Genomic DNA, 19,538 nt, shown 5'->3' with positions numbered 1-19,538 from the left:
GGGGTTCCCTTCCCGCAATTTACTAGCCAGCAGCATTCATCTCCTTCTTGGCATGTTCCACAGCCTCTGACACGCCTGTTTATCTGTTTACATTGTCAGTCTGTCTTCTGATGGAGCTTGAGTTCTGGGGAGGTGGGAGGCTCATCTGTGGCAGTCTTTGCTGGCATCCCCAGGCCCGGTGCCATTTAAATAAGTATTTTGTTGGACGAGTGCATTAAAATGATGCAGCGTTGGGCAGAGTCCTTGGTGGCGACCGGTGGAGAAGGACATCCTGCAAGGCTGTCATGGGCCAAAAGTAGGCTTACAGCGGCATGTTGTTCGCTTTCTAAACGGTATATTCTGCTTTCTATTTCATATCCTGAAAAAGAAGTCAACTTTATCACCACATAGCCCTTTTTTCTCCCCTCTTGGTCCATGGAAATACTCATTTCATGCATTCAAAGGTGCTAGAGCTGTTTCCCTTCTCTGGTCCATCAAGAATGTGATTTCAGTGGTTGGTAAAGAATTCCCCCCAGTTAAACTGTGGTTGCCTGTCAAGAAAGCTAGTACGCTTGTCGGGATGCGCACCGAGTGATGTACGGGAGTGGTGAATCATCCTACTGTACACCTGCAACTAATATTACACTGTGTGTTAAACTAGCTGGAGTTAAAAACTTCAGAGTAAATAAATAAAACATAAAAATACTTGGGGGACAAAAAAAAAAAAAAGAAACCTAGTAAAGCTCTGCCCTGGTTAGCTAGCTCTAAAGGTGAACTTCCTACTTATCTTCAGCTGGCGAATAACTACGGTCATGTGACACGATCAACCATTAACTTTGAGTATGGATTGGTTCTTGCAACACGAAGTAGGAGAGGGCAAACTCTTGGTAGGAGAGAGTCTTGGTAGCAAAGACAAAGGCACCATGGCAGCAGGGGCTCCGGGGCCACGTCCGCTGGTCCTGGGCCTGCTGCTGTGCGCCTTGAGCGCCACCGTGTCCCAGGGCGGGAAGCTGCTGTTGGTCCCCGTGGATGGCAGCCACTGGCTGAGCATGCTCGGGGTCGTCAAGCAGTTGCACCAGAGGGGACATGAGGTAGTGGTGATAGCTCCCGAGGCCTCTGTGTACATCAAAGGAGCAGCATTTTACACCCTGAAGAGGTACCCTGTGCCATTCCGAAGGGAGGACGTGGAAGCCACTTTTATCAGCCTCGGGCGCGGTGTTTTTGAGAATGTGCCTTTGGTGCGGCGTGTGATCAAAACGTACAAGAAGGTCAAGGAGGACTCGGCTCTGCTTTTGTCTGCTTGCTCCCATTTACTGCATAACAAGGAGCTGATGGCCTCGCTGGCAGAGAGCAGCTTCGATGCTGTGTTGACGGACCCCTTCCTTCCTTGCGGTCCCATCGTGGCCCTGTACCTGGCCCTCCCCGCTGTGTTCTTCTTGCACACACTGCCATGCAGCCTAGATTTTCAAGGTACCCAGTGCCCCAACCCACCATCCTATGTGCCCGGGCTCTCTCCCTTAACTCAGATCACATGACCTTCCTGCAGCGGGTGAAGAACATGCTCATTTTCTTGTCCGAGAGCTTTCTGTGCAATGTGGTTTATTCCCCATATGAACCACTTGCCTCGGAAGTCCTTCAGAAAGATGTGACAGTCCAGGAACTTATGGGCTCTGCATCCATCTGGCTTCTCAAAGGTGACTTTGTCAAGGATTACTCCAGGCCCATCATGCCCAGCATGGTTTTTGTTGGTGGGATCAACTGTGCCAGCAAAAACCCACTATCCAAGGTGTGTATTTGAGGGGGAACTTTACAAGCCTGTATCCTCGCAAGTACTTTGGATGGATGAACCTGCCCCCGATACATGCTGAACTAGTCTCAAATGCCCTCTTTCGTTAGTTTCTACATTACAAATCTCCCGAGTCTGGGTTGTAATTTATATCCTTTTTTTTAAAAAAAAGATTTTATTTATTTATTCATGAGACATACAGAGAGAGAGACAGAGACACAGGCAGAAGGAAAAGCAGGCTCCCCACAGGGAGCCCGATGTAGGACTCAATCCTGGGATTCTGGGATCACGCCCTGAACCGAAGGCAGACGCTCAACCACTGAGCCACCTAGGTGTCCCTATATCTGTCTTTGGCATCCTCTTCTGGGTTTATTTCTTTGTATAGGACACTTTAGGAAAGTATACTTTGGGCATTTTATTCTGTGTGTTCCAGTGAATAGTAATCAGTTAGATGAAGCAAAGGATAATTGCCATAAGCACAGAACAATGATTGTAGGGATCCTTGCAGAGAACACAAATCTGTAGTATGCACCTTACGCTTGATTGGGTCAGGCACACAAGGGTCAAGATTGCTGAAATAATTCTTCGACATCTATGGGTCCTGGTGGGGAAAGTAACCTTTATGTTTCTGGTTAAAGATGCAGTTGCTAGATATTCTGATAGGAAGCTGGCTTCTATGATCTTTTCTAATAAGCAAACATTAGACAGTCAGATTCTGGCATTGGGCAGAAAGGTCCTGAGTTTCATTCCCTGCAATGCTTTTTTTTTAATTTTATTTATTTATTTATGATAGTCTCACACACACACACACACACAGAGAGAGAGAGAGGCAGAGACATAGGCAGAGGGAGAAGCAGGCTCCATGCACCGGGAGCCCGATGTGGGATTTGATCCTGGGTCTCCAGGATCGCGCCCTGGGCCAAAGGCAGGTGCTAAACTGCTGCACCACCCAGGGATCCCCCTGCAATGCTTTTAAGTTAAGTTTTTCCCATACAGAATTTGAGATATGCAAAAAAGTAGCATTCACATCCGCTTCCGAGTCGCAATGGAGGGAATAGAGAATAACAGGAGGATCTCTGTCAGATGGGGAGTTGGAAAGGATTCTCCAAGGAGGTGACATATCAGTGGGCATTCATTCATTTATTTTTCAAATATCAGTTGAGGATCCACTGGTAGCCTAGGCACTTTGCAGGTGCTGAGTCTGGCTCCTACTAAGGGATTGTCATCACCCTCAGAGAGTACTGAATCTTATTCCCAGAGTGACTCCAATGTGATTCACATTTTAAATGATCATGTCATTGCCATGGCAAGGAGAAACTTTGAAGGGCAGGAAAAACACCCTGTGAGAAATCCAGTGTTGTGTGGGTGCTTCCACCCCATTACCGCATGACTAGATCCCCTTTGTGGGGCTCTGATTCCTCCCCCATAATGTGAAGAGAGAGCTAGTGACCCCAGCAGATCTCCCACCAATAAGATTCTGATAATCCACGGCCTGTTGGAGAAGTATGTGTCTGATGGGGTGATTGGAGTGATCAGGTTAAGAAAGGAGATGGTGTTGATTTTTTAGAAAGCCAAATGAGAGAACCTCACATTATAGAATACCAGTAATAATTATCTTTCCAATGTAGGAGAAGGTGAAATATTACCAAACCAGTGATCACATCATAGATCAAAGGAAAGAGATCTAGTCAGCATGTCCCACTTAGAGTGGAATTAAAGAGAAATACTTTTTGGCGTCATTATTATAGGATCCAAGTGAAAACAATTGTATTTCATATTTACTTTGAAATTTAAAACTTTGGAGATGTGCACGCATGATAGAAATTCCATTCGAAATAGGAGGGCTTGCTTATAAATCGGCACGATACCCTCGGCGACATTGGCCTTGTTTCTATTCCTGGGACATTCCAAACTGTTTCCCAGTTCAGGACCCTTGATGTTCCATCCTTCTGAGATGCTGTGCCTGAATTTGTGAGGTGGCTATCTTCTTATTTTCCAGATCAGCTGCAATGTCACTTCCTCAGGGAGTCCTCTCTAAGATAGGATCCTGTGCTCTTTCCTTCCTAGCACCTTCCTAGCACATACTGTGATCATCTCATTTAGATCATTGTTTATTGACCGTCTCTTTCATAGATGTGGGGCCAGGGACCACTGCTGCCTGTTGCTTCACCCTTAAGGCCCGGCGATGGGTCTGCACGTGATTGGTGCCTCGGAAACGTCAGCGTCTTGGGCATATAATCGGTACTTACCAAATATTTGTTAAAGGAATGAACAAAAACCACAAAAGGGTATGAACTGAGGGCTAGTCACCAGATAGGCGGTGATCACCTTTTACAATTACAATCGCCTTATACTTTTACAACATGTAATTGTATAGAAGTTTTTGCTGTTTGCTTTACAAAAAAAGGTAATAATATATCCCCATTGCTCACCTATCAATATGTCATGGATATGGTTTCGGTTCTAAATATTATATCTATTTTTTTAACTGTTCCATGTTGCATGGCATTTATGTGCCACAGGGCATTCTCTTAGCCACATGATCTAGTTCCCTGGGAAGAGCACTGAACTTTGTGTACCGGGTCTTGCTCTTCTTGTTATTACTTCAAATATTACCTTATCAGAGGTTAAGTCCTTTGTAGTTTTCTTCATATTTGTTCTGTTCCTTTCTTGTTTGGTTTTTCTTAAGTATTTTACACTTTTTTCTTTTTGTTACTAATGTGAATGTGATAGATTCCCATTTCTGTTCGTAGCTGGTTATCTTCTCCCTATTCAGTCCCAAATCAAAATTTGGCCTAATCAAAATATTGATTTCAACCTTTTAAAAAAACCAAATTAGGGATCCCTGGGTGGCGCAGCGCTTTGGCGCCTGCCTTTGGCCCAGGGCGCGATCCTGGAGACCCAGGATCGAATCCCACGTCGGGCTCCCGGTGCATGGAGCCTGCTTCTCCCTCTGCCTGTGTCTCTGCCTCTCTCTCTCTCTCTGTGTGACTATCATAAAAAAAAAAAAAAAAAAAAAAAAAAAAAAAAGAATATGCTTGACCAAGGGATTTTTAAAAAAAATAAAAATAAAAAAAAAAACAAATTAGCATGTAGACTTTCATCCATAAAAAAAATATGGTTTCTTCTGTTCTAAACTCCATGCCAGGTATTGGTCTTATTGAAGTCACTGGAATCTCTAAAAACAATTGAATAATTTTGGCAGTCGCAAGGATTTTTGTCTTGCTCCTGATTGTAATGAAGATTGATTTTTGGGACACCTGGGTAGCTCAGCAGTTGAGCATCTACCTTCAGCTCAGGGCGTGATCCTGGGTCTGTGTCGGGCTCCCTGCGAGGAGCCTGCTTCTCCCTCTGCCTGTGTCTCTGCCTCTCTCTCTGTGTCTCTCATGAATAAATAAATAAAATCTTAAAAAAAAAGATTGATTTTCATTTCATCATTTTGTATTATGTTTGCCATTGTTTTTTGGCAAGTAGTCTTCATTTATTTCCATGATTTTCTTCTTTATTTTAGTTTACTTACTGGGAGGGACTACAGAACTTTATCAATGGTCTTCCTCAATTTTATAGTTTTGGCATGATTTATTAATATATTCCCCCCCTGGAATTTGTCTAAGTGGTGAGTTGTCATGGCTATGTATTGGTTGCTGCCTTACTTGGTGCAAGCAAGCCTGGGAGTGGGAATGTCTTTACAAACCTTACTGGACAATAACCCTCTTTGCCCTACTTAATATTTTTAATTTGAAATTCCACTTTTTTTTATATTAACATTACCATTCCTGCACTATCTTGTTTACATTTCCCTAGTGCCTCTTTGGTACCCTTTTGTCTTCAAGCTTTTTTTTTTTTTTTTTTAAACAACATGGAGTTGATATATATATATATATATATATATATATATATATATATATTATTTTTTTTTTTTTTTTTGGAGTTGATATTTTTAACCTTGGGAGAATTTTGCCTGTTTGCAATTACTTTAACAATTCAGGAATTTGATTCTAACTTTTCCAGTTTATTTTTATTTTACTTGGCCATTTTCCCTTTTCCTAATTTTTGCTGTTTTGGCTAGTGGTTGATTATCTTCTTTTGTCCCCTTTTTTAAATGTATGAGAGACTCCTAACTCTGGGAAACGAACCAGGGGTGATGGAAGGGGAGGTGGGCGGGGGGTGGGGGTGACTGGGTGACGGACACTGACGGGGGCACTTGATGGGATGAGCACTGGGTGTTATTCTATATGTTGGCAAATTGAACACCAATAAAAAATAAATTTATTAAAAAATAAATAAATGCTCTTCTATACTTCCGTTCTTCTAGTGGAGACCAGCCTGGTCCCAATGCTCTTGGTCAAAATCCTGAACTTCAAGAATAGAGATACAATAGTTAGTTAATAAGGAGAGTCCATATGGAAAGCACACCTGGTGTGGGGCGTGTCTGGGATGCCTGACAGACAAAAGATAGAATAACATTGAAAGCAAAGGAATGAAACTCGGGAACTCCAAGTTGTCCTTCTCTGCTCAGGGTGAGATACCAGCTTGGTGGACATGCGGGGATTTGGAGATGGATATCATCTTGACTTGATGATGGTGAGGAGAAGAAAGTCTGGTGAGCAGGGAAGCTTGCAGTCTTTGTTGGTGGCTCTAAATGTGTAGTAATAAAGCAATAGTTTTCCAACATGCTAAGTGCTTACCAAGGATTTTGAAAAACAAAAGACATTTGGGAAGAGAAAATCTAATAAAAGCCTGGAACTCAAAATACTAAATTCTCAGCAAAAGTTAGGACCTGTGTTAAAGGTTTCAATGGGGTGGGCAAGTGCTTTCACTTCAGAGGGGAGGCCTTGTTCTTTTTGGAAGGGCATAAGAGGTGGGGGAATCGAGGGCATTAACCTATCGCTTCACTCTTTGGCTACTCTAGAGTCTGTGAAGTCAGGGCCAGGTTTAGGGACATTGTGCCAAGTAGAGTGTGGACTTCACTGTTATTGAATACCAGAAGAGGCATTGGCTATGACAACACAGTCTCTGCAGTTTGCCCTCCTGTAATCTGTAGATGAACTTTCATGACATTTAAACTTTAATCTTGCCATGTAACTTTGGGTATTTATTGACCTGTGGGTTTCATTTTATGATAATCACACCCTGCTGGGTGCTGACTGGGTGTGGGAGAATGTGCAAGGAGGGGAAATCAGACGTGATGCTTTGTAGACATGGTAAAAGTTAGAGTGGGTTTCATGAAGGAGGGAAGGTCCTAGGAAGTGAGGTAAGCTGTTTACCTTCACTCAGGAGAAAGAACTCAAAAGGTACTTGGAGATGAGCTGTCCTTTCGCGGGAGAGAAGGATGTGGTGTGGAATCCCAGGGAGGAAAGACTTCAGAAAAACCTTCCTTAGGATATTTTTGCCATAGACCAAAAATGCAGTGTGGTGATGGGGAGGATGCTGCTGGCTGCCCTGACCTTTCAGACGAGCCCAGTGGAGAAGGCTGGGACACAGCTGCTGGGAGCCAGAAGGCCTCGAAGAGAGCTGGTGGGAGTGGACCAGGCAGGGCACTCATTCCTGAAGAGGGCTGGGCCGTATTTGGGCTCTGCTGGTCATGCTCTGAACCAAACTTAAAAGAAGTCTCTTAAAATCATGTGTGCTGAGCCCTGGGGGAAGTCCTCTGCATGTCACACCCGGGGTGGCCAGCGTTCTGGTTTGAACAGGACTGAAAGTCTCATATCTCAGGAAACTGCTCCGTTCTGGGCAAACCTCACCACATCCCACAGTCCCATGAATGTCCTTGGCATTCTTGGGAAACGTATAAAACCATTTGGGAGACTCTAGGGGAGATAATTAGATCATTAACATTTCCCCCTACAGTTGGGGGAAAATTGCCACACTCACACCATGCTCTATTTCCTCTGCGTGGAATTGCCACTCTGTGTGTGCATGCCAGCGTGTGCCTGTGTGTGTATGTGTGAGTGTGTATGTATGTTTCCTGAAGACCATAGTATTCTGGAGTTGGCTTTGAAGGCCAGATCAGGCTGGGCTGAGATTATTGCTGAGGGTTGAGTCTGGCGGCTTCCTTCCTCTCTTCCTGGGGACACAGCCACCACTTTTGCCTTCAGATTCCCCTGTTTCTACACTGCAGCTAATGCTGCTGTTCTTCTAATTGCATTATCTTTTTGTTGCTTCCTCTCAGAGCTTTTGTCCGACATCCATCTCTAACGTCTATTCCTCATTACTTTAGGGGTAGAGGCTTGATAGGTCATAATCTGTGATCTGTACTTACTAGTGGGGTCCCTGCCATCACTATCTCTCAGCCTTATAAACAGACACTTCCAAAGATCCCATCCTCCTGCTTCATCCAAGGGAAACACGGATTGTCCATTTTCTAGTAGTTGTTTCATTATTGAGTAGAAAAGCACTCACAGTTCGTTCCTTATTTCTTGGGTCATCTGGCCCAGAAGTTTCTTCAGAAACAAGTCCCATTGCTTTGTCTTGAGCTTACCTAGCCAAAGCTATAATGCCCAATGGTGGTCTTGGTTGGAGGAGTCAGAGTGGCCTCATACTTGCAATCTTCCTTTGGTGATGCTGATGGGTATATTGCTAGAGGGGATCAGCTTCTGGAATGGGACAGGAATATTCTGTGGGGATCATGTGCTGGGTGGGTTGAGACTCACTGCTTGCGTTTATCCTTCCCACTGGTGGCTTTGGTACTCAGGGTTTGCTCGTGTGCCCTTTGTCCCCTCTCTGAGCTCTGCAGAAGGGGCTCAGATCCTGGAGCACCCTTGGCAAGGTTTTCGGTCCAGTTTTATATCTCTTATACCTAGGGAGAAATATTTTGCTTTCTGCAGTGCATTATGAAGCCAGCAAAGAAAGATTCAGTTATCTTTCTGCATGTTCTTGCTAAGGCAGGCAAGTTGACATACACTCTTCAGAAAGCTCTTCTCCAGGAAAGGTAGGAAATTTCCAGGTTGACTGGTTAAGTTTCAGCACTGAGTTGAGATGAATATGATCCCTAATCACCCCAATGTATTGGCTGCCATATGAAAGACTCTGCTATAGGCTGTGGGGAAGCAAGAATTGTTACAGGCTGTCTTGGCTATTTTGAGTTTTCTCCTTAACCTTGAGCCTCATCCACAACATTATTTGCAGCTTTCTGCTTAGGCTCCATCTATTCTTTCCACGTAAAAGGAATATTCCAGAAGCCTTGGAAAGGAATACACATCTTTACTATAGATTTTCCTAAATGGGCAGTGCAAGAGTTTTAGAGTCTGCAGAAAGCTTTCTGAAATCCTCCTTGGACACCTTTCCTCTCTCTCAGGGTCTCTCTTCATCGATCTGCTAAACAGCACTCTCCCTTCTCTGTGATGCTCATTCATCTTTCCCCCTTCCTTCTGTACTACCTTCTGCTCTCTCCTTTAGTCTCCCCGAAAGCCTGCTTTATCCCAAGACCCTCCCAGCAGCTTGAAGCCCCTGAGAAGTGGATCTGGTTTTATCTCTGTTTGCTTTTCCTTGGAAAATTAGCCTGCTACCTGGATTCTGAGTCTCAAAGAAGGAGCCAGGAGACAACCCAATATGCAAGAAGCCTTCCCCCTTTGGAAGGAAGTAAGGAAGGGTGTATTATGAACTAATATTTTATGCCTCTAACACACACACACACACACCCCTTTAATCACATTCTTAAGATGAAGAGATCTGATTTATAGCTGAATGTATGCAGTTCCCAAAGAAGAGGAGAAAAAACTTAACTGGAAATTTCTCTTATGCTTCTAGGAATTTGAAGCCTATGTTAATGCTTCTGGAGAACATGGAATTGTGGTTTTCTCTTTGGGCTCCATGGTATCAGATATTCCTGAGAAGAAAGCTATGGAGATTGCTGATGCTTTGGGCAAAATACCTCAGACGGTAAGAAGCTTCCATATGATTCTATCTTCACAAGGGTTGGAACACCAGACTTCTAGTATCAATGCTAAATCCTACTAGTTGGACTTTAGGTTTCCCTGCCACTTCTCAATTATTAATCTAAAGTTCTTTTTGCCGTGTCACTCTCAACTACTCTGTGAAACTTGTCTACTTCACTTGGAGGTCTTATTTTCTCTAAGAAATTCAAAAGTGTACTAAGGAGAATTCATTTCATTTCATTTCATTGATTTATTTTTAAAGATTTTATTTTTTTTAAGCTGTCTCTATACCCAGTCTGGAGCTTGAATTTACGATCCTGAGATCAAGAGCTGCATGCTCTACTGACTGAGCTAGCCAGGCCCCTCCAAGGGGAATTTATTTTAAAGATAAAATGAATAGGATAGTGAACAGGATAGTGTTTCTTTGTATTACAAAGGAGTACTTCTGCAAAAAGCTACTGGTCAGGACACTGGATTCATTTCTTATATTTCTGCTTCTGTAATTCTACATCCATTTACCTTATTAAGTAAACTTCCCCTTGAAGTGCAGAAAAATCACAAAAATCATAAACGTACAGCTTGATGAATTTGCACAAATACACAGAATGTTACCAGTCCTCAGAAGCCTTCGCAGTTGCTACACCTTCCACCCTTGCCCAGTTTATGTTCATTCAGAGGACTCCACATTCTAGCTATCACTATCACGGCAGATGTTTTTGAATTATTGTGTTCTTTAAATTCTGTTTTTGTCTCTTCAAGGTCCTGTGGCGTTATACTGGCACTCCACCACCAAATCTTTCAAAGAATACAATACTTGTCAAGTGGCTGCCCCAGAATGATCTGCTTGGTATGTGGGCAGGATTTGGTGCATAGGTCAAACCCAAGTGAAATTAAGAAAGTGGCTTGCCTATGGATGTTCTCAAGGACTGTTTAGCTGGAAACTATTATGGCCAAAGTATCCTACATAGCTTTTTACCCAGTGGGGCATCTGAGCCCACATTCTCCTCTGCAGACTTCTGCAGGAGCCACGCGTGGGTGGCACTGGGTCCTTAGAGTGCTTTCAGAACCTAGATGGTGTCAGACCGTGACACTCGGTGACTTGACCACTCTCATCCCTCCCTGCTTTGCCTCTCAGGTCACCCGAAGGCTCGCGCCTTTATCACTCATTCTGGCTCTCACGGCATATATGAGGGAATATGCAACGGTGTTCCAATGGTGATGCTGCCCTTGTTTGGTGATCAGATGGACAATGCGAAGCGCATGGAGACTCGGGGGGCTGGAGTGACCTTGAATGTCCTGGAAATGACTTCTGAAGATTTGGCAAATGCCCTAAAAGCTGTCATCACTGACAAAAGGTAAGAGAAAAGATACAGAGGAATACTACCCATATTTTGCCCATCTCATTCGCAACAAATATTCAAATGTGAAAACAAGTACATAAAAACCGAATTTATAAGTAAGATGATTTGGGGATTGTTATTGTTCAATTCATAAAAGGATATTTTAATTACTATGGGACTTACCAGTGAAATGATTTTAAATACTATTTCCCTTGGTAGGATTAAAACTTCAATTTATTAAGAAAATATTGTCACCAGATAGACATCTGATCTATAAGTTCCTGCAAAGAGAGAAATATTTCCTTACAAGAAGCACAGTGTCCATAAGATAAAAAATAAACCAGGTGCTTCGAAGTGCAGCTCTCCCTACCACTGAAGCCCGTGAGAAATTTTGTTCATGGGGATTTCTAAATCGGGGTGGGGTCTTGTGGATATCACAGACAAACCCTTATAATAAAGGTAAAGATAAGTTTGCTCAAATGTGACTCTGAAAACAATTCAAGAGGCAAAAGCCATCAGATCAGATGATCTCTGCACATGAAATTTATCACATTGCTGTCAAGTTCACTAGTAAGAGGCTGGCCAAGACCTTCCGGGAAGAAGTGATGGCCCGGGCTAGACTTCTTCCAACAATTAATAATGTGTGTACACGCATGCATGTGCATGCACGTGTGAATGCCTGTGCATGTGTGTGTGTCTACGAGTGTCAGGAGTCTTCACCCATAGTTGCTTCATTTTGAAAGAGACATCAGTCAGAAGGACAGATGTGAAAAGGCTGCAGTGTGTTCAGATGGGAGGAGACATTGCACAGGGTGACACAGTGAACCTGAGCAAGGAGAAATGGGGGGGGGACATGGGGTGCTCACGGATGTGGTGCCAATGGATGAGAAAGAAAAGTCCACAGAACCCCTGGGGTAAATGCCCAGAGCACCCAGAGCAGCGGGTGGCATCCCTCCATTCTGATGGGCGTCTCCTGGCAGCCCAGGTTGGCGTCAGGCCACGCTGCTCCTAAGTCCATGCAGTGAAAACCTGACTTCTCTCCATGTGCTGACAAAACTCCTTCCGGAGGTTCATATTAGTAGCACAATTTTGATCTTCTGTCGAGTGGTATTGATGACTACCTGGAACCTAAAAATGACCTGGTAAAAGTTCTCTTATTTTTTTAAAAAACATTCATCAACCAGCTTACGTTACCAGCAGACTTCATTTATTTGCCTGGGAGTCATCTCTGCCTAGTTGTGAATCTCCATGTTCCCAACACTCCAAACTGGGGCATAAAACGAAGACAAATGGAAAGATTTCGAACATCAGGTGATGCAACCAGGCCATAACAGGTGCTCAATGAATAGTGGATGAAGGAATAAAAGTTCTAGAAAATCTCTCTTGTTTAAGAGAAGATTTCTATGAAAGGAAGATGTTTAATGTGACTTATGGCCAAATATTATTATCACATAAAATAATGTTTTGAACTATAATGACAGGTTTGTTTAAAGACAGCAGTTACAATTTCTCCTGAATAAGAGTGTCTTACTTTGGTCTTCTCCTTTTCCTTTTAATCCCTCTCCTCCTCCTTCTTTTTCTTTTCCTAGTGCGCCCCTACTAAGAGTCAAAGCATCCAATCCAGTTTGGATTTGGATGTTCCGATGCAGCTGTCAACACTGTCCAAAATCAACAAAAATCTGTCTTGTTGAACAGGCTGCGTAGACACAGCCTCCCGCTAAAGTTAGTACTTGGATGGTGTGAGGTGTCACCAAAGCCACGTATGCCACCACCTTGGAGATGGCACTTAGAAATCGCTTTTGCTTTGACTAGATGTGAGTGTTTAAAACCGTGAAAGGAAAACTCACTAATTTCTGACACGACCTTTTCTTTTATTTCTTTCTCTTACTGTAAAGAAAGTATCTAATTTCCTACAAAAATACCAAGAAAAAAGAAAGAAGAGGAAAGGAAGCAAGGTTCAAATAATTTAATATTATAATTTTGGCTTCCAGTTTTCTTTCTACATTTTTTTTTTAAAATTTCAGAGGTGAAGACCATTTAGCATGTGTGTGTGTGTACATGCATGTGTGTGTGTTTCTTTTCTGTCTATAATGGAAACACATTTCCTCTACCAAGTTTGCAAAATCTGGTGGCCTGCTTAACCACAGCAAGCCTAAAGGGAGGGTGTTCCTCTGAGACCACCATTCCAGACATTCACACAACCGTCTTTGTGTTTAGCTATAAGGAGAACATCATGCACCTCTCCAGGCTGCACAAGGACCGCCCCATCGAGCCCCTGGACCTGGCTGTGTTCTGGGTGGAGTTCGTCATGAGGCACAAGGGGGCTCCCCACCTGCGACCCGCAGCCCACGACCTCACCTGGTACCAGTACCACTCTTTGGACGTGATCGGCTTCCTCCTGGCCGTGGTGCTGGGGGTTGTCTTCATCACTTACAAATGTTGCGCCTTTGGCTGCCGGAAGTGCTTTGGGAAAAAAGGACGGGTTAAGAAATCTCACAAATCCAAGGCACACTGACAAGTGGGTGGGAAATGACGTGGCCTGGGGTTGCAACCAGAGGCGATGTTAAATTCCTGTTCTGCTTATTAGAGAAACACTTAGCTCTGAGTGAGATGCCCCAGAGTGTTTTTTAAAATAAAAACAATCTAATTGCTGATCACGCCCTAACAGGTAGAGACACTGGAATGTTTTCTGGCCCCTCTAGTATGTTTAATCTGGACTACACTTGTCATCCTTCAAAGGACTTGCCAAGAGGGTTAGACGGGTCCGTCCTGCACTTTGCATTACTTTTTTTACTTGGAAGTGAGGCCTGTTTGGGGGCACAGGTTTCAGAAGTGCTCCACCCCAAGCCCCCACCTGGAAGCATGGTTCTAACATCATCATCTGGCTTCTGTAGACTTGTGATCAATTCCCTCACCAGAGACGGCAGGTCCTAAGTATGCTTCACAGATGTCACTTTGTGAATTTAAAGAAGGAGACGTTTATTCCCTTAGGACATAGTGCCTAGTCCATGAAATAAATAAATGCCAGAGGGTCTTTTGAGAACAGTGATTTCTGATTTACGGAAAAAGAATGATGTACAGAATTGATGAGTGATGTGTTCAAGAGGATAATCGTGGCTTGTGCCAAATGGATCTCAATTTGAGAAAAGCCCAGTGTCTCACAAGTGTATTTTCTCTGATGTTTTTCACAACTGAAAACATTAATAAATTCATACAAATCATATTGCTTAGGTGTCCGTCTCTTCATTGTTGTTGCATTTATTGGTTGTTAAACGGTGTGTGCTAATTACAAAAATAATACATGCTTATGACAGAAATTAGAAAAATACAGAGGTGCACACACACACACACGGGAATATAAAAGTCTGGTAGTCATATTCCCCAGAAATAACCACAGTTACTATTTTGGCAAATGCATGTACTTAGAAAATACTGCAGCTATACTAAATACGTATAGTATATTTTAACAATCTTTTTCACATCACTTTGCCGGGACTGTCCTCCCCACACTTTTCTTTATTCTTCTTTTTTTTTTTTTTTTTTTTAAGATTTTATTTACTCCTTCATGAAAGACACAGAGAGAGGCAGAGACAGAGGCAGAGGGAGAAGCAGGCTCCCTGCAAGGAGCCTGATGCAGGACTCGATCCCAGGACCGTGGGATCACGAGCTGAGCCAAAGGCAGACGCTCAACAGCTGAGCCACCCAGGTGCCCCATCTCCACACTTTTCTATAACATTTAATTCGTTTTTAGTGGCCAGGAAGTAATTATTGCATGGCTATGGAAGGATTTGTTTAACCAAGACTTCTGGGTGGATTCACTTTTATTTTCTCCTATAAAAGAGCCCGAATGGACTAGCTCAATAGCTAGATCTTTGCATGTCTTCATGACTGTTTCCATCAGCTCCATGGTTGTCTAAGCCTGGGTTCCCTTGAGACAAGGATTCCAGGGCAAGTAGCTTATTTGGTAAGTGAAGGAAGCCCTGACACGGGGTTGGGGGTTGGGGAGTGGGACCTAGAGTGAGGGCCTCCAAGAAGCTGTTGTCCTGTGAGAGGCTGGAGCTGAATCTCTCCATTGATGCTGGGAGCCAATGTAAGATGCAGACTTATCCCACCTTAGTGAGAAGCAAAGTCCTGGGCTCTCTGAGCACTTGCCCTGTCCATGACTGGCTGCTCCCAGGTCGTGTTAATATCCCTTCGCCTCCAGTCTACCACAAAGACAGGCAAGGGGACCCTAAAAGCCAGAGAGAGCCCCCGGGGAGAGAAACTGAGGTGTAGTGTTGGAGGTGGGCCCGTGGGTACTCACACAGAAGGACAGGGATCTGGGTGGGACGCCACAGCATTGTTCCCCTGGGGAAATGTAGATCAGAGGGGAATCTTGTTTCAAATTAAAAAAAAATATATTTATTTTAGAGTGAGCACGTGCACATGCGAGAGAGAGAGTGCAAGAGCGGAGGGTAGGGTAGGGGAGAGGGAGAGAGAGAATCACAAACAGACTCGCCACTGAGTGCAGAGCCTGATGCAGGACTCAGTCTCACAACCCTGAGATCATGACCTGAGCCGAAACCAAGAGTTGGACACTCAATGACCTGAGCCACCCAGGCGCCGTGGGATCTTGTTTTAAATGTGCTTTTATTACTATTATTACTTCAAAGGTTGATTTTTTTTTTTTAAGCTTCTGAGCCATTTGTGTTTCCTTTTTGGAGAATATCCTCAGCCTGTTTTCCTATGGGGTGTTGAACAATTCTGAGGATTTGTTTGGAGAGTTTACTGCATCAATGAGAAAATCTTTCTGGCCTATACTGTATTTTTTCCACTTGTTCCATGCCTTTAATTTTGCTCACCCTTTTGTGTGTTTGCTGCTTTGTGCCTTGTGTTACACGTAAAAGTTTTAAATGTGTAGGCTTCAAACTGTGGCTGGGGCCATGTGGATAGCTAGTTATCCTTGACCCCAGCCCCATTTATTCCTTCCCCTGGCTGCTTTTGGCACACAAGCTATTCATGCCATATCCCTCCCCACATCTTTGATCCCTGCAGTGACTCATGGACTACATTTGGCATCTTTCAAGACCCTCTAAGTCCATCCAGGGACCATCTCCCGGCCTGGCTCCCTGCCCCCACCTCTTAGGACCTGAGCTGCTTTGCCCCTCACCAGCTCATGCTCCTTCACACTTTCATTTTTCTGGCCTTAATGTCTCCTTGTTGGGATATTCTAAGCACAAAAGGGGTCTTTTTTTGTAAGGAGGAGGCTTCCTAAGGACATGGGGCTCATGTCCCGGCCTCGGTGCTGCCTGGTGGAGCTTCTTTTGTCCTGCCCAGTCCCTACGTGCTCTGGGTGCTAGCGCTAGCTACGCTTCCTTCTCCTCTTGGCCTTATCTGGTTCTCAATCCCCAAGATCCCATAGGACCATGGAAACTTGACCAGATTCTCTCTTACCCAGAGTCTGAAATTCCAGGGAGGAAGAAACTGACTGGTCCAATCAGGTGTCCACTCCTGGTCATCCAATCAGAAGTGTTGAGGGAGGGATTGCCAGGGAAAACATGGCCACGGGGAACCATAACTGACCCCAAGGGTTAAGGAAGAGGGAGTCTAGTGAGCTGGGGAGATGCTCCCAAACATCCCAAGTATGTTGCGTCCATTTTTTCTACTCCGGGCCTTGGCACTTTCATGCATTTAAGCTCACAGGTTTCTACAGTTCAGTGCTCTCTTATTTTCAAGTTAATTCCCATAGAAGCAGAGGTGGGAAGCTCAGTGGAGTGACAGCACATAAGAGTGACTGATTTCGTGAATGAATTGTATGGGAGTCAAATATTATTGTCCTAATCTGAAGAAAAAAAAAAAAAACCTAAAAAATATTTTTGTTTCAGAAAACCAAGGAGAGCCCACTTCTTTCTCCTTGATCTCATTGTCTTAGTGTCCTCTCTGGAGAGTGTGTTCAGGGCCATCCCAGTTTTTGCCATGGCTTACACACTCATTGGGTGTGCAACAAAAAAATGGCCCCTTTGTCTACCCCTCCTGATAGCCATACCCTTCACGATGTGGCTTTGCAGCTCTTCCCATGGAGAGGAGGGACCGATTTCCCACTGCCTTGAGACTTGGCTGGCCTGTGACTTACTTTGGCTAGTAGCATGTGGAGGAGGGAGCGGGAGCCAGTTCCAAGTCTAGGCCCCAAGAGGCCCACTCTCTCAGAAGCCCGCCTACCTGCTGTGAGAATGGCTTGGGCTAGCCCTGTCCTGTGAGAGACAGGTGTCCCAATCCCCCTAACCACTTCAGCCCATAGTTAGCCAACCACCAGACTTAACAATCTGTGGGAGGCTGTCCTAGACCAGCCAGCCCTCACCCAGCCCACCAGCTGACTGCAGATGTCTGAGTGACTCCATGGTTGGATTGGCCCAGATCAACAGAACTGCCCAGCTGACCTGTAGGTTTATGAAGAATAATAAATGGTTGTTCTCAATCATTAAGCTTTGAGGTGGTTTGTTATACAGCACTGGCTAACTGATACATCCAGTCCTAGCCCTAAATCCCCGATCTTTCATGTATTAGGTCTTTAGACTGTCAGAGAACAAAGGTGTCCTACCCATCTCTATATTCACTGCTACATGGAGAACCATGTTAGCTGCACACAACAGGCAGGCAGGTAGGGTCTGCGTAATGGAATGGCAACCACGTCACCTTATGTTACTAGCATGTCTTTCTCCAGTCTCCATCCACCCCCATCTCCCACACACTGTAATCTCCTCCCCAACCTCTAACTCATCCTAACTTCCCCCTGACCCTAGCAATTGAAGCAAAGTCTCGGGAAGGAATTATTGATCACCTGAGGGATCTTTGGAGGAGGAGAGCAGGCCCAGAGGGAGTGGGAGGAGGTAGGGCAGAGGTTGGTATGAAAGAGCAGCAGGTGATAACTGTCTTCTTGTGCCTGTTCGATATTGGTCAGGATGTCATCAAGGGCAGAGTGAGGAACAGTGCATGAATTTTACGGGAAAGAAGTGTTTGGTGCTATGCTGGGGAAGCTTGTTTTCCAAGCATCCAGCTTCAGTGGGCTAGGAAGGGTAATGAGCACCCTGGTATCAGAGGTGTCCAAGCAGAGACTGAGGAACTTCCTCTAGGGAGGGTGGGTGAACTTTGAGTGGGAATTTTAACTAAGCAGGCTTGGACCTACATGGCTCTGAGTCTGTTTGTTTGTTTCTTTTTTTAAAAAAAGATTATTTATTTATTTATTCATGAGAGACAGACAGACAGAGAGAGAGAGAGAGAGAGAGAGAGAGGCAGAGACACCGGCAGAGGGAGAAGCAGGCTCCATGCAGAGAGCCTGACGTGGGACTTGATCCCAGGTCTCCATGATCAGGCCCTGGGCTGAAGGCGGCGCTAAACCTCTTAGCCACCTGGGCTGCCCTCTGAGTCTGTTTTTGTTGCCCTTTAATGCACAGAAAGGTTTCCAAAGGCCAATATTTTATTGCTCAAACTCTTGATCTGGCCGGTCACACAGCTACAACTGACAGGGAAATCCTTGGACCTCATTTTTGATTCAGGGAAACAGGGTCTTACCTTCTAAGTATTCCGTAATCTGTCCAGTCCTTGGGGTGGAAAAGTCTTCTTCCTAGGTCTCTTCCATCACCCACCCCACTCCAGCAGGCCTGATCATACCTTTCCACCCTGAGGTCCTATGACCGCATGTTGGAATAGGTCACTGAAAAGATGCCTCTGCCAGTTGACTCATGAGCTGGACCTGGGAAATTGGAGGCTCCCCAGCCCCTCTCCTATCCTTGGAATGAGGGCTCTGCTTGCCTTTCCCAATCTCAGGGGGCTGCTACAGGGGCCAGTTTCAGATTTCATCCAGGAAACTCCTGCGGAGCTTGCAAACCACCAGTGCATCCCCAAGGGACTTGGTAGTGAATTGCACCCACTAACACCATGTCCCTTTCCCAAACAGGCCACCGTACATTGCCACACATGTTGGTAACAGAAATGTTTAGTGACAACATAATGTGGCATTTTGATCACAGGGCCCTGTGCACTCCTCAAAGCCCTCACTTGATAAAGACTCAGGAAGTCAGTTAGATCTCAAAGTTCCAAGGGTCTGCGGCCTAACGGTGTTGATTCTCATGAAACCCTTCCACCCGCCAAGGGACCCATTTCTCATCCACATTACGACTGAGAAGTCAACGATCCCATTGCTTTGACAACCCGTCCTGCTATTGTCCACCTTACCGTTGATGTGTATTAGGCAAAGAACGGGGCCTTTTCTTGTGGTATATTTCTGTTCCATCCAGGAGAGGACTCTGCGGAAAGGTCAGTATTTGGGTCCCAGAGTAGCTCTTTACAGGATTCCCAGGAGGGAAAGAGCACAGGATGGATCTGGGAGTGTTCAGCCCTCCATTTTGATATCTGTGTTGTTTGCCAACCCTTAGGAAGCTGCTGATGTTGCATGAGACCCTTGAGAAGAGGAATGAAGGCAGTTGAGGTGGATTTCTCATTAATCATTAGTTTCAGTATCAAGAGACGGGAGAGGAGGGCCCTTCTTAATGAAGTGTATTAGCTACTGCTGTGTAATAA

General features: G+C 44.7%; 2 protein-coding genes across 2 annotated transcripts in view; both read left to right on the top strand.

Annotated features, from left to right (window-relative positions):
* Positions 1 to 859: 859 nt before the first annotated feature.
* On the top strand, positions 860 to 14,198 carry LOC129493696 (UDP-glucuronosyltransferase 1A1-like). The gene is given in 6 exon segments (XM_055300116.1): positions 860 to 1,485; positions 1,488 to 1,765; positions 9,515 to 9,646; positions 10,402 to 10,489; positions 10,778 to 10,997; positions 13,200 to 14,198. Coding segments are annotated over 6 exon segments (1,599 nt in total). The 5' UTR covers positions 860 to 902; the 3' UTR covers positions 13,498 to 14,198.
* A 5,000-nt stretch (positions 14,199 to 19,198) lies between these two features.
* Positions 19,199 to 19,538, top strand: part of MROH2A (maestro heat like repeat family member 2A) — a 46,037-nt gene continuing 45,697 nt past the window's right edge. Inside the window, exon 1 of the mRNA XM_055345794.1 lies at positions 19,199 to 19,274. Within this exon, the coding sequence (XP_055201769.1) occupies positions 19,199 to 19,274 (76 nt within the window). The remainder of the gene's footprint in view (positions 19,275 to 19,538) is intronic.

This window comes from Nyctereutes procyonoides, unplaced genomic scaffold, assembly GCF_905146905.1.
Source record: "Nyctereutes procyonoides isolate TBG_1078 unplaced genomic scaffold, NYPRO_anot_genome, whole genome shotgun sequence".
NCBI lineage: Eukaryota > Metazoa > Chordata > Mammalia > Carnivora > Canidae > Nyctereutes > Nyctereutes procyonoides.
Note: the sequence above shows the minus strand (reverse complement) of the source record. Positions and strands in the feature narration are given on the sequence as shown.